The sequence below is a fragment of the Emys orbicularis genome, chromosome 4, assembly GCF_028017835.1.
Source record: "Emys orbicularis isolate rEmyOrb1 chromosome 4, rEmyOrb1.hap1, whole genome shotgun sequence".
NCBI classification, from domain to species: Eukaryota; Metazoa; Chordata; order Testudines; family Emydidae; genus Emys; species Emys orbicularis.
The window spans coordinates 154,008,325-154,034,192 of record NC_088686.1 but is presented as its reverse complement, the minus strand read 5'-3'; the positions used below and the strand labels follow the sequence as shown (position 1 = coordinate 154,034,192).

The following is a 25,868-nucleotide window of genomic DNA, read 5'->3' as shown; positions in this document are numbered from 1 at the left end:
CCCCGGCGGCCAGAGCACCGGGAGGAGGGCGGCAAGCCCGGCCGGGGCCCCGCTCTCCCCGACCGGCCGGAGCACCGGGGGAGGGCGGCGAGCCCAGTTGCGGCCCCGCTCTCGGGCTGGAGCGCCCCGCCGTGCCGGAGCACCCCGCCGTGCCGCTCCCCTCCAGGCGCCGCCCCAAGCACATGCTTGGTGGGCTGGTGCCTGGAGCCGGCCCTGCGGCGGAGCCCTGAGCCCAAAATGTGCGGGGAGGAAGACAGCGGCTGCAGCAGCTCCGGGAGCCTGAGGGACGGGGCCGGGCACCCACTGGTTACACAGCTCTCCTGACCTGCATAGCCCCTCCCCACACATCGCTCTCCCAAGAATGTCAGCCAAGTCCAAGGGGACCCCCGCCTTCTCCTCGCCACCCGAGGGGCCACCCGCAGCCTCCAAAGCCAAGGTGAAGGAACAGATCAAGATCATCGTGGAGGATTTGGAATTAGTCCTGGGGGACCTGAAAGACGTGGCCAAGGAACTCAAGGAGGTGAGAGGCGCTGCACCGGAGAGGCGTGGGGGCGTGGCCAGAGGAGGAGCCGAGGGGGGGGCGCCTTTTTTATGTTTGCTCCCCCTCCTCTTAGAAGCTGGCTACGCCACTGCAATCACCCAGTCCCCAGGGAGACAGTCCGCTCTAAACAAGAGCCCAAGGCAGACAGCAAATTCTCCTGCTGCTCACACAACTCCCCCTGCATTACCGCAAAATAACAACACACATTGTCTTCCCTAAAATTGAAACCTGCTCGCCTGCTGTGAAAAAACAGCGTAACAGCGCTACCTGGTGACAGCTGCCATAATGACCTAATTCCAGAAAAACGCTTAAAAAAATAATTTATGGCTCCTAAAAATGTATCTAAAAATAATTACCTAAAATCAGAAAAAGCTGACCCCTAACACTGGAGCCCTGGGCTCAAACCTCCAACGCGTGCTGTAATCACTGGGTGAAGGTAAGATGGGGAGCACAGAGGGGTCACTTGCAGCTTTCTGAACCTGGGACCAGCTAGTGGCCTTTGGGCCTCCAGCATAGCTTAGGGCTGCCTGTGAACTGATCAGCTGGCTATGACGCTAAGGGCTGGATGTTCTGCAGCCAGTAACCTGTCCCCCATACATGGCCTCTGCACCAGTTGCAAGGCCAGGCTTGACACAGAATTGGCCACAGATACACAGGTGCTGACTTTTGTTTTTGACAACGGGTGTCCCACCCCCACTCTGCCCCCCCAGGCTCCTCCCCTACTCTGCCCTCTCCTGAGGCCCCGCCCCCACTCTGCCTCTTCCTGCCCCCTGAGCGCCTCCCACTCCCTCTTCTCTGCCTCTGCCCCCGCCCCCGAGGCTCCCCCTCAACCCTGCTGCTGCTCGCTCCTCTTCACCCCCTCCCCTGAGGCTCCCCCTGCTCGCTCCTCTCTGCCCCCTCCCCAAGGCTCCACCGACCTGCCCACCACTCACTCCTCTCCACCCCCACCGCCGAGCACCTCTTGCCTGATGCTTGGTCCTTTCTGCCCCCTCCTGCCTTAAGGGTGAGTGACGAGGGTTGAGGGTGAAGAGGAGCAAGCAGCGGGGACCACTGAAGCCGCGGCCAGTCCCAGGGGCCACCGAACAGCTGATCCATGGCCAGCCCCATGGGTGCCGAGCACCCCCAATTTTTTTCTGTCGGTGCTTGAGCCCCGGAGCACCCACAGAGTCAGTGCCTATGCACAGATAACATTTTCAAAAGCATGATTTTTAATGGGACTTAGGTTCCTAAATCCTAAAGCCACACTGGAAAATGCTACTCTACATCAGCTCTATGTGGGGAGATGCACCTGCTTTCAGTCCCACTTGTGCCACCAGAGGCCCCCTTTATAATCTGCAACTTCAGATATTTACAATCCTGGGCCCCAGTCCTGAAAAGGGATCAGTGTGTGCAGACCCTGGATGCACAAAGTCCCAGTAAAGTCATTGTTCACGGACAGACCTATCTCAGCAAATCCTTCAGCAGAACAAGGAGCTATGTCCAGTAACAGTCTGGGAGAGGGAGCTCACAGCAATGTAGTGGAGGGGTGTGGAAGAAAAGCAATCATTCTGGCCACGCTGTCAGTAACGGAGATTAGTGGGATATTACTGCTAAACAAGTCTCCCAAATCACAGAGTCACGCGACTGTGCAATACCTGGTGATCTGGGAGGCGGTGGGCACGTAATCCTCGGGGAAGCTCTCCTTGCAGATCTTGCACTGCCTGATGTTCCACTCCCGGATGCACTGAGTGCAGAAAATGTGACCACAGGGCAGCTCAGCCGGGTCAGTGATCTCGTTCTGGCAGCTTTTGCACTCTTTCACGCCCTTCCTGAAAGACACCACGATAGCAAGATGCAATTCACGGGGTCTGATTCTCCGCTGCCTTGTGCCTTACAGAGTAAATAAATAATAAAGCCTTGCATAGCTGGGCCCAAGCGCCATGGCAATATACATAAGTCCGATTGCCATAGGATGTTTGGCTTCTTTAAATAAAGCAGGTCCTGCTCCCCTCTGCCAGAACAGGTGCTTTCAGTTTGGCCAATTAAAAGGCAGAGCAGTACCTGGGGCTATATAGGATCAGGGAGAATCAGAGAGGGAGGAAGTCCCTGAAGGAGGCTGCAGGAGGTTCCTGGGGAAAGGCTGAAGGCAGAGGAGCAGCAGAAGGGTTCACTGGCTGATGTCCCCAAGCCAAAGAGCCAGGGCCAGAGGGCTGGAGAGGGTTGAAGGCAAGGGGAGCAGCAGAGGGGATTACCCGCTGACATCACCACCCAGAAGAACTGGAAAACGTTAGTGTAACAGGAGGAGTGATGGATGTTCCCTGGTGAGGACAATCGCAGGGCTGCCCAGAGGATTCAGGGGGCCTGGGGTCTTCGGCAGTGGGGGCCCCCCGCCGCCGAATTTCCACCAAAGACCCGGCACTTCGGCGGCGGGTCCCGGAGCGGAAGGACCCCACGCCGCCGAATTGCTGCCGAAGACCCGGAGCGGAAGAAGCTCCGGGGGCCCGGGCCCCGCGAGAGTTTTCTGGGGCCCCCGGAGCGAGTGAAGGACCCCACTCCAGGGGCCCCGAAAAACTCTCGTGGGGGCCCCTGCGGGGCCTGGGGCAAATTGCCCCACTTGCCCCCCCCCTCTGGGCGGCCCTGGACGATCACCCAGAAGGGAGGCTGGGGGAGTGGGGGTGGGCATTGCCACTGGGAAGAGTAGGGTTGCACCCCAGCTGGAAGGGCTGGGGTGGTTTTCTGGGTAGAAGGACAGGAGAGGACCGACAAAGAGCAGTGGTGTGGTGGAAGATGCCAGAGAGTGGTATGTGCTACACTGCTGCTGTCTTGTGATTTTAAGGACTATATGTGCTGCGGGTTATAAATGGACAATGTTTTGGGACTCTTGTTCTGGGTTCTTTGCACTAGATTTTTGTAATAAGTTGGCCCCAAGGAGGAGTATTTTTGAGGCAAGAGAACCTGTTGGGGAGGCCTAAGGGGCCCGAGAGGAGAAGTGGGACATTAGCCCAGATGTGAAGGTGCCCAGCCACAAGGGGGCACTCAGGGGAGGTGGAATTGTTCACACCCATGGTACATAATGCAAAATGTTTTCCATATGTGTGGGTACAGCACTGAATGGTGAGTTACATGGTACATGGAAAAAAAATATTGTCAGGAAATAAACTAACTTGCAAGCATAATTAATAGACACATTGCCTGCTAAAAATGCTCTTGCTGAAAATTTACCCACAATGGTCTTTTTTGCTTGTTTGCTCGACTTACACAAGGTAGACAGTAGCAGCATTGTTGCTGCATCTCTTCAGCACTTTTGTCACAACTTCAAAAATCTTTGCTGGTTTATGGTCTTCAATTTTGTACAGTAGCTACAGAAAATAAAGCAAGTGAATGTCATTACATTCTAAGTGACAAAAGAAGTGTTAAAAAAGTTACATTTGCAAAAGCAAGCACTCAAAAGTTAAGCTATGCCAGCATCAAGGTTCCCCATTCAACCTTAACTCTGCCCTTTTAGGGCATGCATTCTGATAGTCTTGTACAACATCTCATAGGAAGTCTGGGGCAGAGCCCAGATTAGATCCCAAGTCTCCTGAGTCCCAGCCCGCACCCTTAAACATTCTCCCTCATTCACTGTTCATCCTGTGCACTGAATGAGGCTGGAGTCTGACAGAACACCTGGCATGTAATTAAAGACTGTATCATAATGCAGAAGCACAGGGGGGGTGAATTAAGGTTACAGAGGTTTTCAGAAAGACCTGGGGCCAAACTTTGAAAACTTGGGTGGCTGATGTTACGCACACATATCCATCGCTGGGCTCACCAGCTGAGAAAGGCTGGTCAAAACATGTTGTTGACAGAAAACTGGGTTATTGACTAACAAAATCTTTAATGGATGTTGTCTGTGTTCCTGCAAAAACTTGTTTTTTGTCGAAAAAACAAAAACCCTGAAACATGGAAATTGTATTTTACACTACAATACCCACATATTTTGTATAATCTAATACCAAAATATTAAGAATCAAAACATTTATATAACCCAAAACTAATTGTTTCCCCCCAATTTTTCTTTGTGGAAATTTTGGAATTTTCAGTTTTTGTTCCAATTTGGAATGAAGCCAAATTTCCAAATCTCCTTATCCTTTGCCAAACAGATTTTCTGTCCTGTGTAAGGCTCTAATTCTGGGGTAAGGATTGCAGGGGGCCCGGGTGCAGTATCACTGTGTAACAGGGGCAGGAGACGGTATGTAGGGGAGCTGTACAGGGTCAGTGCAGCTTGGGTCACCTGCAGGCTACCTCCTGATCTCTTGTGGGGACCTAGGGTGACCAGATCAGAGATATAAATATCGGGACGCGGGGAGGAAGGGGGGGGCGGGCAAAAGAAAAAAAAGGCCGGAGCAAAAAAAAAAAAGGAGTTTCAAAGGGGCCAGGGGCATTAGCAGGCCCCAGCCGCGTGCGCTGCCCTCCCCGCAGAGCCTCCCGCCCCCCGGCCCGCCCCAGGCACATACGGTGCGCGGTGGGTCCGGGCGGGGGCAGCGCGGAGTGGGCAGGGGCCGGGTGGGCGGCGCGGGCCGAATCCCCACTGCTGCCGGGGAGCCCCGCGCCTCTCCCTCCCACTCGTGGCTGCGGCTCCTTCCCGGCGGGACGCACCTCCCGCTGCCCCGGGCACATGCGGCGTGCATCCCCCACGCCTAGTCTCCCTCCCGCCGGGAAGGAACCGCTGGAGCACAGCCGAGCGGGAGAGGCGCGGGGCTCCCCGGCAGCAGCGGGGATTCGGCCCCCGCCCCCGCGCCACCCACCCGGCTCCTGCCCGCTCCGCGCTGCCCCCACCCGGACCCACCGCGCTGCCCCGCGGGCTGCAGGCCTAGAGCAGCCTCTAGGCTGCGCTCCCGGCCCCGGGCCCCCGTGTGCAGCGGCCCGGGGGCCAGGCAGGAGCCCTCTGGCGCGGCGGGGAGCTCAGAGCTGAGCCCCCCCGTCTCCCTCCCTTGCCAGCCCCCCTTTTCCCGCCCGCTCGGTGCCTGGGTGCCGGAGCTGACTCACCAGCTCCAGGATCCAGGCGCCGCCACCACTCCCTCCCTCCAGGCTTGCAGCTGCATGGTGGCGCAAGCCTGGGAGGGAGGAGGAATGCCGCATGGTGGGGGAAGAGGCGGGGCCAGGGCGGGGATTTGGGGAGGGAGCCAATGGGGGAAGGAGGGGTTGGAGCCGGGGTGGGGTGGGGGGGTGAGAGTCCCTCCGGGAGGGCAAAATTTCTTGTTTGTCCAGTGTCCCGACCAAACATTGGTCGGGACGCAGGACAAAGAAGCAAATATCGGGACAATCCCGATAAAATCGGGACGTCTGGTCACCCTATGGGGATCCCATGTCTCATGTGGGTGAAGGATGGGGGTGGTTGAATCCTCTGAGGACAGGAATCCTCTCTAGAGCTGGGTTAATAATGGATTTTTCGGTTCACTGACAATTCCAAAAAAAATGGGGGGAAAAACTAGCTTCATGTCAAATTTGTTTAGAATCGAACAAAACATTTTGGAAAAAGCCGAAACATTTTGTTTTGATTCCAACCATTTTTAATTTTTAAAAATTGTATGAAAAAGTAAAATTAAAGGAAATTTTGAAATGGAAAAGTCATTTTGAACCAAAAAATGGAAATGTTTTGATTTTTTCCCCTAATTTTTTTTTCTTTGTAGCTTTTTTCTGACGGAAACTGTTGGGATATATAATAGTATATGTTGTAAAATGCTATAAGCCGTTTGGGCCTAGTATAAATGCTGTGTGCTTGACATGAGTACGTGAGTTGCGTGTTGGCAACTGAAGCAAGGATTTAAGGTTATGAGTGGTCAAGGATTGTCTGTGCAAAAACAACTTTGCCACGTCCAAAACAGGTACGCTAGCCCACTGGGCTACACATAAGAGGAAATGGAATGTCTTGGATTATGGCCGCTTGCCAGGAACCGTTTTCCTGGAGTTATGGGTACAAGGCTTATAAACAAATGAAGAGCTGATGATGCAACGGATGGACTGGAATATTTAGAGTATTATATACCAACACTGTGTCTGGTATCTGCCTGCTCCCCCATCCCGTAGGGAGGCCTCTATCAGAGCCTAACAAAACAATTTGGCAAAACCAGCACGAATTCAGGAAGCATTTTGGTATTGTCAAATCTGCATTTTTCTCCAAAACAAGTTTTGGATGAAAAATGTCTTCCAGCGGTCCTCCTTCCCAACTCTGCAAAGGGGGCAGTGGGGCGCTATTTTAAACACCTACATTCCAGAGGAAGACAAACTGCTTCACAACGAGCTTTAGCAGCTTCTCATCCACATTGGTTTCATCGTGTAGCAGGTGATCGATGAGCAGGTAGACGATGTTCGTGCAATTCCATTGGTGTCTGAAAAAGAGACAGAACTGCCTCACTGCGAGAAGCTGCGCCTTGTCTGCTGGGAAAAATAATTCTTCCCCACATCTTTGGACAAAACCAACCACCTGGATACTGGGCCCAGTCCTATTTAACATATTCATAAACGAACTGGAAAAAGGGGTAAACAGTGAGGTGGCAAAATTTGCAGATGTTACAAAACTACTCAAGATAATTAAGTCCCAGGCAGACTGCAAAGAGCTGCAAAAGGATCTCACAAAACTGGGTGACTGGGCAACAAAATGGCAGATTAAATTTAATGTTGATAAATGCAAAGTAATGCACATTGGAAAACATAATCCTAACTATACATATACAATGATTGGGTCTAAATTAGCTGTTACCACCCAAGAAAGAGATCTTGGAGTCATTGTGGATAGTTCTCTGAAATCATCCACTCAATGTGCAGCGGCAGTCAAAAAAGCGAACAGAATGTTGGGAATCATCAAGAAAGGGATAGATAATAAGACAGAAAATATCATATTGCCTCTATATAAATCCATGGTATGCCCACACCTTGAATACTGCATGCAGTTGTGGTCGCCCCATCTCAAAAATGATATATTGGAATTGGAAAAGATTCAGAAAAGCGCAACAAAAATGATTAGGGGTATGGAACGGCTTCCATATGAGGAGAGATTAATAAGACCGGGACTTTTCAGATTGGAAAAGAGACAACTAAGGGGGGATATGATAGAGGTCTATAAAATCATGAGTGGTATAGAGAAAGTAAATAAGGAAGTGTTATTTACTCCTTCTCATAATACAAGAACAAGGGGCCACCAAAGGAAATCAATAGGTAGCAGGTTTAAAACAAACACAAGAAAGTATTTTTTCATGCAACTCACTGTCAACCTCTGGAACTCCTTGCCAGGGGATGTTGTGAAGGCCAGTACTATAACGGGGTTCAAAAGGGAGCTAGATAGCTTCATGGAAGATAGGTCCATCAATGGCTATTAGCTAGGATGGGCAGGAATGGTGTCCCTAGCCTCTGTTTGCCAGAAGCTGGGATTGGGTGACAGGGGATGGATCACTACATGATTACCTGTCTGTTCATTCCCTTTGGGGCACCTGCCATTGGCCACTGTCAGAGGACAGGACACTGGGCTTGATGGACCTTTGGTCTGACCCAGTATGGCTGTTCTTATGTTCTTATGGATATAGGAACTGAACATGTAAACAGCTCCTTCAGCTCACAATCTCCTCAGGCTAGGTGTGATGGCTTGCAGTCAGGGACACCCCATACCCGCTGCTCAGAGCAGTTTACAGAATGAAAGGGAAGCTGATACAACGGGGAAATTAAAGGGGAAAAAACCTTTGTCCTGTCCTCTGCTGTCTGCGTAAAGCTTGGAAACTCTCGGTGGGAATATGGCCCAAGGTTTCTAAGTGGATTTGCTCGATCTTTGTGGCTAGAACAAGCTCTGAAGAAAGGGCCATGGCAGGACTAATATCTGGGGTTTAATAGGAATGTAGGACTGGAAGGGACGACTTGGGCCGTGGAGTCCAGTCCCTGCTATCACTGGCAACCCCATCAGATAATCCTGTTCATAAACGTATCAAGCTTCATCTTCAAACCAGTTAGGGTATGAGCCCTCCCCTCCCACTCCTATTGGAGGTTCTTCCAGACCCTCCCTGCCTCTGATGGTTAGAAACCTTCTTCTCATTTCCAGCCTAAATTCAGCCATGGGCTTTTTTTGTCTGTCACAGGCTTTTATTTGCTATGTAGACCAGCCACTAATGGGATCACAGCAAACACTGAGTCACCATCTAACAGAGAGTTGATTGGAACATGTAGGGGTTTTATTTTCCCCTTGGAAAATTATGACTTTTCATTGAGAAAACAAACCCCACATATTTTTCAGTAACTGAAGTTTTTGGTTAAAAAAAAAGGCAAAAAATCAAAACATATTTTCCAGCTGAAAACTCGCTGGAAAATTTTGTTTGTTTTCAAGTTTTTCTACATAAATTTGGAAAATTCTGAGGAAATCTGACACTGTCTGCAAAAAAATTTGTTTAAAGGAAATCCCATCTTTCTGTCTGGGGAAAAAAAAAGTTTTCACAGAAAAGTTTTGACTGTTACATGTTTTAAAAATGTTTATATTCTTTAAAATACACTGACGGTTTTTTGGGGGGATGGGTAACACTTACAATACGCTGTTCAATAATTCCTCTTTGTTATCGTAAAGTCTCATCTGGTAGTCGTCGGATGTGATCAGCTCCACAGTGTGCTTAATGGACTTGATCCTTTTCAGCCAGCTTAGGCAGGCGTTGAATGGCAGAAGCACCTTCTCTGTGGGCTGCAGCTGCTTCAGGATGATGCTCACGGCATCAAGAGCTACAAACTAAAATGACATTTAAAAACAATTCCCTTGAGTTTCTGAGCTAGCCATTGTGTTCCAGGGTGAGGGGCAAAGCGGAGAGAAAACAACAGGGCAGGAGTATCACTTGCTGAAGAGTTGAAGCAACAGAACTGGAGCAGGTTACGAAGGAAGGACCGGTGACTGCACACACATATACACACACACACATAGATACACACCCACACACACACATAGATACATGCACAGACATGCACTCGCAGGCAAGATTTGCTCATCAGCAGGGACTGAGCTCTGGTGGTTCAGCATCAGCAGCAAAGACCCCCACCACCTGAGCTAAACGGATATCTCCATTAATGGCAAGACATGAGCAGGAGTCGAGATACAGTCACAACTACTGCGCCAACGTGTTACACATCCAGCTGCCAAGGCAAAGGAACAAGGAAAGGAGGGAGAGAAATCCCATGTTTGTTTCCAAGCAGTGCAGACTGTAATAGTGCCACAGAACATCATTCCCCATCCTCTTCAAGACCTAAGTGCCCTGAGTCGAGGATCTTGTCACCTAGTCAAGTTTTAAGCCTGATCTAACTCCCCATGAAATCAATCCATCTTCCCACTGACATCAACGGGAGTTGGAGTCAGCCCTTAACCACCATGGTATTAAATTGGTTCAGGCTGCCTTGGATTTAATCTGGTTTGGCTTGTTAATGTGGACAGGGCCATGGCAGCTATAAGCCATTTTTAAAGAATGGTTAAAACTGGTTTGGATAACACCGCTTCTGGTCCAGTGTAGACGGCACTTGGATCAAACAAAACCAGATGGCTTAAAATTGTAGTGACCATCTCCTAGTGCCAAGGACATCATGATACAAAGCACATGTGGCTTGGCAGCAGCACTGCTGAGAAGGATCTGGGAGTTGTGGTGGATGTGATGTTATACCATTAAAATATAACCATGTATATCATGTTGCTACCATTGTTATATAATTGCTACAAATATTACACAAAGTATATCATGTAAGGTGTGAATGGAAAAGTTATGATTTGCTGAATACAATTATCCTATTTGTATGCATGTGTCATTGTTGTATCTGTCATTATGAATATTGATTATGTACCAATATTTCAAATCTGTTTGCTCCTGGGGTGACACCCACCAGGTAGTTTACAACCAGTCTAGCCAGCACATTGTGAATGGGTTATTCAAGTTGCTGGCCCATTTAGTAAAACAATAGGTCTAGAAGAAGCTTATACCCACCTGATGGGCTTTCCTGGGGACGTTTTAGCCAGAATATGAATAATGGCTCCTGCTGTGACTCATCGAAGCATGCACGGGCATGTGACTAGCAATGAGACCCTAAACTCCATCTTGTGCCTGTACTTTTCCACAAACTGTGCTGGGAGCTTTCCTTGGGACAATGAATTTCCCTCCACATGGCAGAAGCTACAGAAGGCCCTGGAAACACCTCCATTATCCTCTTTCCTGCCCTGATCTCTGGACTATGGACTTACATTAAAAGGAGCAGTCTAACCAATGGACCTTCCAATCTTTTGGAAGTCACCAGAGATTTAACAAGCCAGCAGTTTATTCCATCACTGCTTTAAACCGGATACAAGAACTTTGCAAGGTGTGTATGTATTTGATTCCTTTGATCATTTTAACTTCCTCCTCTTTCTTTTCTCTTATAAATAAATCTTTAGATATTACATACTAAAGGATTGGCAACAGCGTGATTATTGGGTAAGATCTGAGTAATACATTGACCTGGGTATGTGACTGGTCCTTTGGGATCAGAAGAACCTTTTTAAATAACCACTCATCATTACCTCTAGTGTCTGGGTGATGAAACAAGGACTGGTATACCTAAGGAGACTGCATTTCTGACTTCTTGTTAGCCAGTATGATGAGACAGAAGTTTACTTTTGTTAGAGGTATGGTATATCTTATGGAAGAATAACCACCGGTTTGGGGTGAGTCTGCCCCATTTCTCAGCAGTTTGTCCTGAATTTGGTATTCTCAGTTGTGACCCACTGAGACACAGTGACAATAGATTACAACCTCAACATGAGTCAACAATGCAATGGTGTTGCAAAAAAAGCAAATTCAATTTTGGGTTGCATTAACAGAGGCATATAATGCAAGTCATGGGAGGTGATAGTACTGCTCTTCTCGGTGCTGGTTAGGCCTCAGCTGGAGTTCTGTGTATAGGATGTAGAGAAACTGGAAAGGATCCAGAGGCGAGTGACAAAGATGATCAATGGGATGGAATGCAAGCCATATGAACAAAGGCTGAAGGAACTGAGTATGTTTAGTTTGGAAAAGAGAAGATTAAGAGGGAACATGATTGTGGTCTTCAAACACTTGAAAGGCTGCTATAAAAATATAGAGAAAAATTGTTCTCTCTTGTCACAGAACAAGAGGCAGAACGAGAGGCAGTGGGTTCAAACTACAGCATGGCAGTTTAGGATTAAATCTCAGGAAAATCTTCCTAACTGTAAGAACAGCAAGACAATGGAACAAACTGCCTAGGGAGGTGGTGGAAGCTCCTTCACTGGAGGCTCTCAAAAGGAGGCTGGAGCCATCTGTCTTGGATGATTTAGACACAACAAATCCTGCATCTTGGCAGGGGGCTAGACTAGATGACCCTTGTGGTGCCTTCTAACCCTGTGGTTCTACAGATTCTGTCATTGGAAGCAGGGAAATACATGGAGGATTCCTAGAATCAGAGATTCTAAGGCCAGGAGGAACCACTGTGATCACCTAGTCTGACCTCCTGCAAAACACAGGCCATAGGAGCTTGCTGAATTCGTTCCTGTTTGAACCAGAGCAGATGTTTTAGAAAAACGTCCAATCTTGATTTAAAAATTCCCAGTGATGGAGAATCCACCACAACCCTTAGTAAATGGTTCCAATGGTTAATTCCCCTCACTGTTAAAAATATGCACCTTATTTCCCTACCAGCCACAGGACCTTGTTATTCCTTTGTTTCCTAGACTGAAGAGGCTTTTATCAAATATTTGTTCCCCACATTGGTACTTATAGACTATGATCAACTCACCCCTTAGCTTTCCTTTTATTAAGCTAAGTAGATTGAGCTCTGTGAGTCTGTCACCATAAGGCAGGTTTTCTAATCCGTTAATCATTCTCATGGGTCTTCTCTGAACTCTCTCCAATTTATCAACATCCCTCTGGACTTGTGGGCGCCAGAACTGGACACTACTCCAGCAGCAGCCACCCCAGTGCCAAATATAAAGGTAATGCAACCTCCCCACTCCTACTCGAGTTTTCCCTATTTATGCATCCCAGGATCGCATTAGCCCTTTTGGCCACAGTGTCGCACTGGGAGCTCAAGATCAGCTGATTAACCGCCATGACCCCCAGTCTTTTTCAGAGTCACTGCTCCCATCCCATAAGTGTGGCCGACAATCTTTGTTCCCATACATATACATTTAGCCATATTAAAACACATATTGTTTTCTGGTACTGAGCTTACCAAGCGATCTAGATCGCTCTATATCAGTGACTGTTCCCTTCATTATTTACCACTCCCCCAATCTTTGCGTTAGCTGCAAACTTTATCAGTGATGATTTTATGTTTTCTTCCAGACCATCAATAAACATTTTAAATAGCGTAGGGCCAAAACCCAGTCCCTGTGGGATCCAGAAGAAAAACACCCTCTCGATGATGATTCCCATTTACAATTACAGGTTGAAAAGAGCAACAATGAACCACTGTTCAGGTAACCTCACTCACCATTTTAGTTGTGTCTTCTTTATAAACTTTCTGCAGCTCATTGGCCAGAGTCTCCTCATTCTTCACTAAATTGATGAACAGCTGATAATTCTCTTGTAGGTAGAAATATTCAATGTGCAGCCAAATCAGGGAAAACCCCACCTCGTCCTGCGCCAAAGAGGTGCAGAGCCGCTTCGCACCAGTTATGAGAACATTAGACAAAATCTGGTGATAAAATAAAAGGTATTATTTCTACTCATCGTCAACCACAGGAACAGCGATTGACCCATAGAATTAAGTTCTCTGTTGCTGCCATGTTTAATGAAAGATGTATGAAATTTTCATCATCACTAATTCTAACCCAAGTCAAAAAAACAATGTTAAAATGCAGATAAAGTTTGAGAGCACCTAGCAGTAATTTAAGAGCAAATACAGGGTTTCAGTAAAGTATGTTTATCAAAATACAGAACAGTTGGACAGGAAGTGGTTTTATTTTTGGCAGAAAATTTTGACTGTTAAAAATCAAAACCAAAAATGTTTCCCAAAAAACTTAATATAAAAAAAATCTACACAAAATTGAAGTTTTTTTAAGGAAATCAGACACTTTCTGCATTAGCTGGGGATCTGGCCCATTGACTCCAATGTTCTTATGGCTGATTGACACCAGCTGGGGATCTGGCCCATTGACTCCAATGGAGTGAGGACCGATTTACACCGGTTGGAGATCTGGCTGTAAGCTTTTTATTTTTTCTGCATTAAGTCTAATAGGTCTACTATACCGTTGGTAATCTCACCCCAACCATTCAGACTGATGATGTTTAAAAGTGCTTTTCTGCAGAAACCCATTTACCTCATAAACCTGAGCATCTTGCCCTGGAAAAGCCATCCTCACAAAATCACTGGCATAACGCTGAACCATTTCTGGACTATTGCCATCTGGCACTGGCATATTCAAGATAGAGCTTTGAAACATCTCAGCAGAGTCCACAGTAGGGTCCTTTGGATAACCTAGGATGTCACAGAATGAACAAAGGAGGGGGGCTTATTCAATTATAGCAGATCATTATAAATATTATTTATTAATTATTAATATACAAGTGAATGGGGAGGCAAGAGTATAAGCATGGGGGGGGCAATGGGAATCCTTTTTTTCCTCCAATATAAATGGCTACTTGTTAGAATTATGATGTGATGTTCTAGGTCATTCTAGTTGGGTGGGGAGGTTCTAGGTTATTCTAGCTGGGTGGGGAGTGGAGCAATTGACTACCTTTTCAAGGAATGAAGGACTGGGTTTGCAAAGGACAAAAAGGCTCACACGGTCCTACAGGGCAATCTTCAATGAGGAACTCTTTCCGCCCCCACCAGCAAGACTCCTCTAAACAGCAGAAGATTAAGCACAGACCCTACTGATCTGCAAGTGTGAGACCCAGTCTGAGAGTACCTAGCTCCCCAAATCTATCTACAGATTTCTTTCCCAAGTCACTGATTTCCAGGATACCGTCCGCCATCTGGTAAGAGTGACCTACATTCTTTGATCCTTGCATTTGGCTGAATTAAAAGTAGAGCTGGTCAGAAAACTTGATTTTTGTCCCATGACAAATTTTGACATTTTGCATTTTTTTGGTCACAAATCATGACAAAGAGACAAATTCTGAAAATTTTCACAAAATTAAGTTACGATTTTTTTGTTTGGGTCAATCAAAATTATTAATTTTGATAAATTTGAAATGGTTTATTTTGATTTGACCATTTTTTATTTAATTTTGTATGTATAAAATAAACTTCAAAACAATGTCCTTTAGAAACAAAAAAATTGAAACTTTTATCGTGAAAATGTTGAAACAAGATGTTTCGACATTTTCTGAACATTTCTTCCCAATTTGTTTTCTAACAGAATTTCATCTAAATCAACAAAATATCATGAAAAGTTTCAGTTTTCTCAAAATGGCATTTTCTGACACCAAACTGTTTTGACTAAAATTTTTGAACCAAATTTAGTTAAGCACAACCAAAACTCCCAAGTGATGTGGATTCCACCTCATACCTAGGTGAGCTGGGTTTAACAGGTCCCTCCCTGTTAAAAATGTACTACTTATTTCCTGTGTGAATTTGTCTCCCTTCAGCTCCCACCCAGTGGATCTCATTCTGCTTCTCTCTGCTCGATCACAGAGCTCTCTATTACGAGACATCTCCTCCCCATACAGCTCTTCTATAAACCTGTTCTGGATTTACTCTGGCAAAAGCAAGAGGAGAACTGGGTCCCGTATTTTCTTCCACTGCAGTTAATTTCAATAGACGCAGAAAGTGTGAAGTTACCTTTCACCCGATGGACTGTCTCCCATATCTCATCCAGGCGAGCTTTCAGAACCCAACTGAATGGAAAGCAGCACTGTGTGGACCTGCTGGGGTCTTCGCTCATTGATAACACAGAAATCTTAGCATCAGGGGCCCTTGAGTGTTTAAAACAAACAAATATATATATATATATAAATATCCATATAATCTTGCTAAGTTCTCAGCCTCAATGACTTAATGTGGCAGTAGGTTCCAGAGGATAATTATGTGTTGTGTGGGGAAAAAAACATTTCCTTCGACTGGTTTTGAATTTGCTGCCTTTCAATTTCATCAATTGTCCCCTTTGTAAAAGGGTGGTCTGCCCCTTTAGGGGCCATAGGCCTGGGGCCAGCCAGCCTATTCGTCTATCAGACCCGACTAGGAAGGGGTTAAGTGTTCTCTCTCAGGGGCTGAGAGTGCTCAGTTGGGGAAGAGCTGCAGGGTGGAGGCTGGCTCCTGCAGTAGGCAGATGCAGAGTGAAAGGCCCTCTGGGCTACTACAGCCTGTGATGGGCTGGGGAATAACTTTGTTTTATGTTAGTTTGTGAGTTTTTGTTTGTGTCCAGAGGTAAGGGCCTGAAAGAGATCGGGCATAGAGTAAGACCTTCCTGAGGTAGGGAACAAACTAGCAGCCTACACCCTTGTTCCTGCATTATGACAGAGAACAAGATGATCCCTTCTCTACATCAGTCACTACTTTATACACTTTTGTCATGTCTCTTCTCTCAGGTGACAAACCTAGTGTGTTAAGTCTTTCCCATGTATTTTTTTTCCAGGCCCTGGATTACTTCCTCCACCCTTCCCTGAACATGCCCACAAAACGATTCCTTACAGTGACAATTTATGGGAGGTAAATGAGTCTAGTGGTTGAGGGCTTGGACTGGGACTGAGGAGATCTGGGCTCTTGTTCCCAGCTCTGCCAGTGTGTGACTTTAGACAAGTCACCTACTCATGCCTCAGTTTCTCCATCTGTAATGTGGGATTATGATCCTTTCTTTCCTCCCAGGGTGTTGTGAGGAACTCTGATGGAAATCAATAGGACTTGCACTCATTCTGGTGTATTGAAAACGCTGATCAAATTGTGGGCTGTCACTTAAATTTTTTTTTCCTGATCCTTCTTGCAGGTTAGGGGGCTCTGTAGGGAAGTGTGTGATCTGGGCTTAGCAGCAGTCAGTCTACAGACAGGCAGCCTAGAGAAAGGTGGCCTAGAGTTTTGTATCTCTGTTTTAGGGAGCAGCCTGCTTTGTCTATCTCTGTCTTTGGGGGTATTGTATGTTATCACTCTGATTTCTAAGAAATAAAGTAGTGTCTAACGCCTCTCTGTGTATGCCAGGAACATAATAGTCACAACTCAGGTACTTTTGAAAATCTTACAATTCGGATGACCAGACATCCCATTTTTAAAGGGACAGTCCTGTATTTAAGCCCTCCTGCAGGTGTCCTGACTTTTTCTTAAAAGCAGGCAAATTGTTCCATATTTTCTGTCTTCTCCCTCCCCCCACATCAGTACTGGCAGGTCCTATTGATGGCTGGATCCCTGCTCGCCAGCTGCCTGCCCACCAGCGGAAAGTAGGGGATCCACTGGCTGATGATGGGGATGAGTGTGCAGGGCTGGTGGCGGGGCAAAGATGCAGCATGTGGGGCCAGCCATGCCCCCTGCTGGTCCATCAGTGCAGCCCCCTCTGCATGTGGGCTCTCAGCCAGCAGGGCCCTGTCCCCTGTCCCATTTCCGGCCAGCACTTGCTGCGAGCTGCGGTGGCTGGTGAGGCAGGGGCTTAGCACCTGCATAGTTCTGACTCATTGCCATTGAACTTGCTTGAATACGAGTAATTTTACCTGTATTCAGCACAGGGAAATATGGTCACCCTACTTACAATACCGTCATACTACGCATATAAGTACTTTGACAGGTAGAGTAGCATTATCTTTACAATAAGACTCCAGGAATGTCACTCTGTGTGTCACCCTGGAGTACAGAATGCCTGTTGAGTCAGTGTGAAGCAATGGAAACAGTTACAAGCATGGCTGAGGGCTCTTTTTTTTATCAGCATATTACTAGATTCAATCATCAAGGGGATTTGCCATCTGTTACCATCCAATTTTTAAGTTCTCAGCCAATCTAACTTTACAAATTACACCCATGCAGGTTACAGCTACAGTAAAGCATGTATCTATGCCATGCCAAGCATCTTAGACCATTGTGATATCAGAGGTAACTCAACGAATCATCACCCTTACTTTACAGCTAATTTGCATGCAACAGTTTCATTGGCTGTGCAGCTGATGGATTACTTGGCCCAAGTATCAGATCCGGGAGACAGCACCGACTTTCAGCTACTAGTTCTTCAATAACAGTCTAACACAGGAGTCCCTGCCCATGTTCACTGGGACTGATCATTTACATTTAAGCCTACGTTTCCAAAAATAGCCTTTCATATAAGCAGGTGCCATTAAACACATGTGTAAAAAAATTTACAGGCACAATAATTTGCATCACCAATTGCACCCACTTCAACATCAAGCTGTCTGAATATACCTGAAAAAAATCAGGTAATTAGATATCTAGAGCAGAGGTGGGCAAAGTACGGCCCTCCTGCCCGGCCCCTGAGCTCCTGGCCCGGGAGGCTAGCCCCCGGCCTCTCCCCTGCTGTTCATGAGAATCAACAATGCAATGCTGTTGCAAAAAAAGCAAATGCAATTTTGGGTTTCATTAACAGAGGCATAGTATGTAAGTCATGGGAGGTGATAGTACCGCTCGACTCAGCACTGGTTACATCTCAGCTGGAGTACTGTGTCCAATTTTGGTCCCCGTTGTATAGACAGGATGTGGAGAAACTGGAAAGGATCCAGAGGGGAGTGACAATGATGATCAAAGGGATGGAATGCAAGCCCATATGAGCAAAGGCTGAAGGAACTGGGTATGCGTAATTTGGAAAAGAGAAGATTGGGGGGGACATGATAGCAGTCTTCAAACACTTACTAGAATGGCTGCCATAAAAAAAGATGGAGAAAAAATTGTTCTCTCTTGCTTCAGGGCAAGAGGCAGTGGGTTCAAACTACAGCATGGTAATTTAGGATTAAATCTCAGGAAAATCTTTCTAACTGTAAGCACAGTAGGACAACAGAACGAACTGCCTAGGGAAGTCGTGGAAGCTTCTTCACTGGAGGTTTTCAAAAGGAGCCATCTGTCTTTAGACACAACAAACCTGCATCTTGGCAGGGGGTTAGACTAGATGGCTCTTGCGGTCCCTTCTAACTCTATGATTCCAACACTCCCTTCTGGTCTTATAATCTAAGGATCTATAAATAAATAATAATAACAATAACAACAAGTATAATAATGATGCATATAAGAGCTGGCACAAATGACTTTGCCTGTAATTCTGTGCCCATAGTTGTCTGACTAAACTTTTGACTTCCGATACAGTGAGTTCCATACAGTTCTGATACAGTGAGTTCCATGGCTTAATCTTCTATACATCTGTTGCCTTCCCACTTCACTATGCATCTACTTGTCTAATGAACGCACTCTCCACCATCCCAGACTCTCTCACTGTTATAGCACTGTACCTTTGCAGATCTGGAGAGAGGTTGGTTTTCTCAATCCTGAATAGAGATTGGTCAGGAATTTTCTGATTAAACATTATTTCATCAGAAAATCACGACTCACTGAAACCGAAACAGTTTGCAGGAAAAGGGTCGGTTTCAACAAGCCTCCTGATTTGAGCAATTTTTTGAAAAAGCTTTCAAAACCATTAAAACATCCTGTTTTGACATTTTTGAAAAAAAAAACCAAACAGTTTTGGTTTATAATTTGAAATGACTTTCCACTTAGCAATTGTAGTTAATTTATACTTAAAAAAAGGTAAAACCTTTTTTTAAAAAGGTCAAAATCTAAATTCAACTTTACGATGGAGCCAAGATTATTTTCGGACTCTCAGTTTGTGAAAATGTTCAAGATTTCAACTTTTTATTCCAATTCAGGATGGGGAAAAATGTTGAAATCTCAAAAACTCTTGCAGTATTGGAAAAGTGTTTCCCACTCAGATCTAATTCTGAGAGTCTGAGCTTTCCTAGTGGTTTCTTACTTGCTGGTATACTTAATCTTCAGAAATGATTCATCTTTGAACATCTGGAGCCAGAGGTCAGAGACAGGAGTTTCTTGAGAGATATGATCCAAGTTGTTGTTTGCATCAATTACTGCTAGAATTTGAGCAAACATATTTGCCAGAATGTCTTCCAAATGAATCCAGACAACATGCCTTAAAAAAAAGGAAAAACATGTCTTATAAAATAATTCTTTCAACTCCCCCCCTCAACCAGCTCATTCTGTGTGTCTGTAACATGAGGGTTGCTTTGCAGGGCTGGGCCCTAAAATACAACTATGTAAACATCCAACAATCATAATTGTCATCCACACAGGACAAAACAGGGAGCAAATTTAACATTGGCTGGGTGATGTCTCTTAAGCAGGTTAGGAGTCAGCTGTCTGCAGTGACTGAATACCATAAATATGAATTTCCAAAACTTTCAAGTTATTTATCTGTACGGTTCGGCACATTTCATACAGCTGATCAATTTTGTTCTTTTTCTTTGTTCTTGTTACAAACAAGACCCTTTAACTGTCCAATGACCTAAGATTTTGTTGCCAATACCCTGATTAATTGTGATTTTTAAAACATATGCTAGTCTTCTATATAAGTTCTTATACCACCCTCATCACTGTTGTATCCGAGTCCCTTCCAGTCATGCTTTAAGTGACATGATACAAACATATCACTTCTTGTTGGTATTCCAAAAATTTGAGCTATTTGAAATTCAAATGGCCAACATGATGCAACTATACAAGAATATACAACATTACCTGAATGAAGTGCCTTCAAGTATGAACTCGCTAGACAGAGCTCTGCGGAAAATCCACTCTCTAGGCTTATGGCTCACCATCTCTCGTTCTTGTAAAAGGTTACAAATTCTCCTTTTCAACACTTCCATAAAATGACAGGCAACTAGCCATAAAAGAAAAAGAAATCACTTTATCCCATAATAGGGCTGGTCAACATTTTCTTAATGGAAAATTGTTTTCTACTAAATGAAAAGTGGGGTAGAAAGTCTTTGCTTTCCTCAAATTTTTGATTTTTTTGTCAGAAAACCCCAAACTGAAAAATTTCAACTGAAAGCCAAAAATTTTGGATTTCAGCAGTTTTGGGCCAAAAAATTTTGGGTTTTCAGGTGTTTGGTTTCTGGAAAAAAAAGTTGAAAATTTCCATGAGGGAGGGGAGAAAAACATTTTCCAAGCAGTGTGTGACATTGTGCAGTCTATATGGTTTTATAAAAATATGATAAGTGAATATAATGTAACTGGGATATGCTTCATGCAAAAGGTCTCTTGTAAGGTATCATTACAAAACTTATAATCTATTGAGTGTGATCATCCTATTTGTATAAATGTACCATTCTTGTATCTGAAACTAGAAATATGAAATATAACTCTGAGGTCCTATTGTAATTATGCAAAGTGTGGGCCATTAATGGTGGTTTGGAATATTGATGACTCCCATTAACCAGGACCATCGTCTGCAGATGGTTGTGTTTTACCCGTGAGTCTTCCTGTATATGTGTGTGCTGGCAAGTGGATAATGAAGTCTTGAAGTGACATGTGATCATGTCACCTGAACTGGAATCCATCTTTAACCTGGTGCTTTTCCAGTGAGGGGGGGTGGAAACCCAGAGGGACAAAGGGTTCCCGCCTTATGCAAAAGATATATAAAGGGGTGGAACAGAACAAAGAGAGGAGAGGAGCCATCATGAAGAATCCCCTAGCTACCACCTGAGCTGGAACAAGAGCTGTACCAGGGGAAAGAATTGTGCCCAGACCTGGAAGGTGTCCAGTCTGAGGAAAAAACTTACTGAAGCATCTCTGAGGGTGAGATTGTCTGTATTCAGTTTAATTAGACATAGATGTGCACATTTTATTTTATTTTGCTTGGTGACTTGCTTTGTTCTGTCTGTTATTACTTGGAACCACTTAAATCCTACTTTCTGTATTTAATAAAATCACTTTTTACTTATTCATTAACTCAGAGTATGTATTAATACCTGGGGGAGCAAACAACTGTGCATATCTCTCTATCAGTGTTATAGAGGGCAAACAATTTATGAGTTTACCCTGTGTAAGCTTTATACAGGGTAAAACAGATTTATTTGGGTTTAGACCCCATTGGGAGTTGGGCATCTGAGCGTTAAAGATAGGAACACTTCTCTGAGCTGCTTTCAGGTAAACCTGCAGCTTTGAGGCAAGTAATTCAGACCCTGGGTCTGTGTTGGAGCAGATGGGAGTGTCTGGCTCAGCAAGATAGGGTGCTGGAGTCCTGAGCTGGCAGGGAAAACAGGGATAGAAGTAGTCTTGGCACATCGGGTAGCTGCTCCCAGGACGGTTTCTGTGATCCAACCTGCCGACTACGCCACTGTGACAGGTTGGATCACAGAAACCAAAGCTGCAGGTTTTCCATTGAAAGTTTTCACAGTAAATTTTTGACGAGTTATGTGACTCCTTCCATTAGTTTTGGCAATGAAGATTAGACAAATCAGACTAGACGTGCCATTAGACCATAGTTTCCCTCCCTAAAAAAGCACCTTCCATTTACTTAGTTTGAAATATTTACACATTCGTTTGCTTAAAGTTGGATCCCATTTAATCACTAAGGATGATTGCACAGTTGCCTTGAATAATTGTATAGAACTTAACAAATGTTGACAGCACAGGAGCATGAAAGACCTCCACACTCATTTTTCATTTGCATTTGATGTCTAAATGGGATTTTTTTTATCCAGGAATCCACAGCTGTAATGCTAGTGCCCTAGCTGACTGTACCACTAATCCATCCAGTTTGTTCTTAGAACATCTTGGAATATCCAGTCACACACAAATACAAGGTCTTTTCTTTATACTCACATATATTCTTGCTCTGAGACTGAAAAAGTGCATCATAGAGGATCTGTATCCTTTTTGTAGCTCTCTGGCTGTTGTCTTTCTTATCCTCCAGCTGGATTACAGCTTTCTGGACACTTTGTTTGATCAGGAATTCAGTGTTGATCAGTTCCAGCTGGGAAAATATTTGGCAGGGCAATGCTATTATCCCCATTGGGCAGATGGGAACTGAGACATGGAGACTAAGGGATTGACTCAGGGAAGTCAGCAGCAAAGCAAGGAATTGGAACACAGGTCTTCTGAGTCCCAGGCTAGTGCCCAAACTACTATAGACCATCCTTCCTCTTCATTTTCACGGCCATCAGCAGAATAGCGTCTGAGCTGTACCCTGGCAATCTCAGTAGCAGTTTGGGGAGGCACGTGCCACATCTCAGGGCTGCAGTTCCTGTATCTGTCTCATATGGCCCCATCTCTGCAGTATCTGAGCACCTCACAAACACTGATGAGTTTATCCTTGTGAGGTTGGCAGCGCTATTCCCCCTCCCAGTCACAGGGGGGAGCTGAGGCCCAGAGACATTCAGTAACTTTCCCAGGAAGTCAGTGACAGAGCCAGAAATGGAACCCAGAAGTCCTGAAACTTACTCCTAGTGCCTTACCACAGGGCCAACTTTCCCACACTACTTAACAAGGGAGAATGGCTGGTGATCTCCTCTAAAGCGCCAGGCGTGATGCCCTGCAACCTTTCCTCCCTTGGGCAGCGAAACCGGAGAAGCAGGGACCTCCCCCTCTAGCTGAGACTGGATTTGATAGTTCTCACTTATGTCAGGCAAGATAGATAAGACACTTACATTTTCCTCTGGGGAGTCATTGGCTTTTTCAGCATCTTCAGGGGCAATAGAATCCTCTGGACAACCTTGAATGATGAGTAATTACATGTTACTTATCTGTTGCATCAAAACCTTCAGATATTAGATACTTAAGGATTGGCAACAGTGTGATTACTGGGTAAAATCTGAGTCATACGTTGACCTGGGAATGTGGCTAGTCCTTTGGATCAGAAGAACCCGTTGTTTGATTAAACTGGTTTTAAGTAACCACTATCATTAACTCCAGTGGTGAAACAAGGGCTGGAGTAACTAAGGAGACTGCATTTCTGACTTCTTGTTAGCCTGTGTGGTGAGACTGAAGTTACCAAACCACTCACAAAAGTATCTCTCAGGGAAAAATAACCACCGGTGTGGGGTGAGTCTGCCCCATGTCTCAGCAGTCTGGTATTCTCAGTTGTGACCCACTGAGGCACAGTGACAGCTCCTTCCAAGTGTGGGCCCAGTGCGATGGCGCCATTGCCGCCATAGTAAACCCAGCACTGCCTCTGACTCCTGTGCACATGGACCCGTGGACTGGATGACCCAGGCAGGAGCATTACGGGATTCCCTACCCCCCTCTTACTTCTCTGTGTGGGGGTGTAGCCTAAATCAAAACTGAGTCTTCAGAGGGAATGTGCATGGAACACCACAGCTCCATTTGCACAGTCGCTTTTTAGCGTATGGTGACATCTCCTTATCTGATTAAACTTCAATCCCTTATGGGACAGGGAAATGGCAGAAGGTAAAACAACACATCAGAGATGGGTTTAAAGCAAGAAGTCGGTTACTTGTGTCGGTTCTCTGCTGGGTGCTGTTCATGAAAATCTCAGCGACTGTCATTTTGGAGAGCTGTCCCAGATTGGCTGCAAAGGTCTTGGGAGGAAGCAAGTCATCCAAGTGAACAGTGCGCCACTCACCTGCAGAGACAAAATTGGAATAGATGACAAAATGTCATTGAGTCACAGAGTTTAAGGCCAGAAAGGACCATTAAATCACCAGTCTGACCTCCTGTATAACACAGGCCATTAAATTGCACCAAGTTACCCAGTATTGAGCCCAGTAACTTGCACATCTTTCCAGCCAGGCATGTAATCTGGATTTGAAGATATCAATGAATGGAGAGTCCACCACTTCCCTCGGTAGTTTGTTCAAGTGTTTAAGTCTCGCACTATAAGGCATTTTATCCAGCCTTCACATCATTTTTGTATCTTTTCTCTGCACCTTCTCCAATTTAGCATCCTTTTAAAAACGTAAATATTAGAACTAGATGCAGTATTGTAGTGTTTGCCTCACCAACGCCATATACAGAGGTAAAATCATCTCCCTACTGCTACTCACTCCTCCTGTTTATACCTCCCAGGATTGCATTAGCCCTTGTTGTCACAGCATTGCATTGGGAGCTCATGTTGAGCTACTTTGTCCAGTCTGACCCTAGATCCTTGCAGAGTCACTGCTTTCTCATCTACCATCTGCCATTCTGTCCGTGTGTGAGTTTTATCATTTGGGGGGAAAGCTCGCTTTCTTGAACATCCAGCACCACCAGCCTTTTCCTCTAAGAGTTCCCAACTACAGCTAACAATTTTTTTTTTGACATTTTTGTGACATTTTTCATCAAAACTTCAAATTTTGATCAAAAACGGGAGTGGGCAATTCCCAACAAAAAGAATAAAAAAATTATTGTTTTTGTTGAAATTCCAGTTTTTGGTTGAATTTTGATAGTCTCCCTCATGTGACTTAGGAACACAAGTTCCATGGAAACAGGACTTATGCTTCTAAGTCACTTAGGCCCAGATCTTTAAAGTTATTTAGGTGTTGCTGTGCTCAGCATTGCAACACCTAACTGATTTAGGAGCCTAAGTCTCAATTTCAAACGTGATTTAAGCACCTAAGGTCTAAATCCCATTGCCTGTCAATGGGATTTTGGCTCCTAAGTGCCTACAGCCCTTTTTGAAAATGGGACTGAGATGGTGCAATGCTGAGCACAGCAACGCCTAAATAATAAAAATCGGGGCCTTACGTGCTACTGAAAATTCCACCCTAAAACAGTGATTAAGACAGTTAAAATGATTCAAATGTTGCAATAATGTTAACAATCCCTCTTGCTTTCCTCTTCTTTCAAGCCTTTCCAAATCAAGGCACGTTCTTACCAGCACTGAATGCCAGGTAGTTGCACCCCCCAAGTATCCTTGGGACTTTGGTTATGATGACGACGTGTGATGGACTGGTCGTTCCTGGTTTTCTTCTCTCATCCACTATACAATACCTGAAAACACAACAGAAGGAAGATTCATAGCTTCATAGATCTTCAGGTCAGAAGAGACCTTCTGACCATCCAGTCTGACCTCCTGCATGATAGCACAGGCGAAAAAAATCTCACTTGGTGATTCCTGCATCCAGCCCAATAACTTCTGTGTGACCTAGAGTGGAGCTTTTACAAAGAGACGCACGGCCATGATTTACAGACTCCCAGTGATGGAAAATTCACCCCATCCCTAGGGGAGCTGTTCCAATGGCTAATTTCCCTCCCTGTCAACAATTCGTTCTAGTCTGAATTTGTCTCATTTCAAAGTTCCCGGCCACTGGATCTCGTTCTGCCTTTTTTTTGCCCTCAGAAATCTCCTCCCCATGTAGGTCCTTTAGGCCATAATCAAGACAGAAGATGTGTTATCTGTCTCTCCATCCGTCTCTTCCCTCTGGGTGAAATCCTGATATCCTGGAGTCAATGGCAACGCTCCCATTGACTTCAGTGAAGCCAGAATTTCACCCTGTTT

At 45.4% G+C, this 25,868-nt stretch overlaps 1 protein-coding gene across 1 annotated transcript in view; it reads right to left on the bottom strand.

The window, feature by feature from the left end:
• The window catches only part of LOC135877942 (E3 ubiquitin-protein ligase rnf213-alpha-like), a 156,507-nt gene that overhangs the window by 39,042 nt on the left and 91,597 nt on the right, over positions 1–25,868 (bottom strand). Inside the window, exons 37-49 of the mRNA XM_065403464.1 lie at positions 25,245–25,360; positions 23,886–24,014; positions 23,080–23,144; positions 22,256–22,406; positions 20,168–20,309; positions 19,392–19,565; positions 15,287–15,420; positions 13,821–13,978; positions 12,992–13,195; positions 9,067–9,260; positions 6,771–6,891; positions 3,779–3,879; positions 2,176–2,349 (exon numbers count right to left, since the gene is read on the bottom strand). Of these exons, the coding sequence (XP_065259536.1) occupies positions 2,176–2,349; positions 3,779–3,879; positions 6,771–6,891; positions 9,067–9,260; positions 12,992–13,195; positions 13,821–13,978; positions 15,287–15,420; positions 19,392–19,565; positions 20,168–20,309; positions 22,256–22,406; positions 23,080–23,144; positions 23,886–24,014; positions 25,245–25,360 (1,863 nt within the window). The remainder of the gene's footprint in view (positions 1–2,175; positions 2,350–3,778; positions 3,880–6,770; positions 6,892–9,066; positions 9,261–12,991; positions 13,196–13,820; positions 13,979–15,286; positions 15,421–19,391; positions 19,566–20,167; positions 20,310–22,255; positions 22,407–23,079; positions 23,145–23,885; positions 24,015–25,244; positions 25,361–25,868) is intronic.